This window comes from Buceros rhinoceros, unplaced genomic scaffold (genome assembly GCF_000710305.1).
Source record: "Buceros rhinoceros silvestris isolate BGI_N320 unplaced genomic scaffold, ASM71030v1 scaffold42109, whole genome shotgun sequence".
NCBI classification, from domain to species: Eukaryota; Metazoa; Chordata; class Aves; order Bucerotiformes; family Bucerotidae; genus Buceros; species Buceros rhinoceros.
This window is the reverse complement of record NW_010430500.1, coordinates 1,228-1,431: the sequence shown is the minus strand read 5'-3', so window position 1 is coordinate 1,431 and position 204 is coordinate 1,228. Positions and strand designations below refer to the sequence as shown.

The window sequence follows — 204 nt, the reverse complement described above, 5'->3', positions numbered from 1 at the left end:
CCTCCGCATCCTCCACCACCTCTTCTCCACCCTCAACAGCTCCAGCACACCAAGACACTGGGACGCCCACGCACAGCAACAGCTCCTCAACAACCTCCACCGCCACATCGCCAGCCTGGAGCACTGCCTGACAGACAGCGCCACGCGCCTCACAAGGCAAGGGCCACGCAACCTCATGCTCAGCATCAGCAGGCACTTCACCGC

At 63.2% G+C, this 204-nt stretch overlaps 1 protein-coding gene across 1 annotated transcript in view; it reads left to right on the top strand.

Annotated features, from left to right (window-relative positions):
* Positions 1 to 4: 4 nt before the first annotated feature.
* The window catches only part of LOC104499543 (interferon-like), a gene marked incomplete at its 5' end in the record, with an annotated part of 386 nt that continues 186 nt past the window's right edge, over positions 5 to 204 (top strand). Inside the window, one exon of the mRNA XM_010143061.1 lies at positions 5 to 156. Coding sequence (XP_010141363.1) covers positions 5 to 156 — 152 coding nt within the window. The remainder of the gene's footprint in view (positions 157 to 204) is intronic.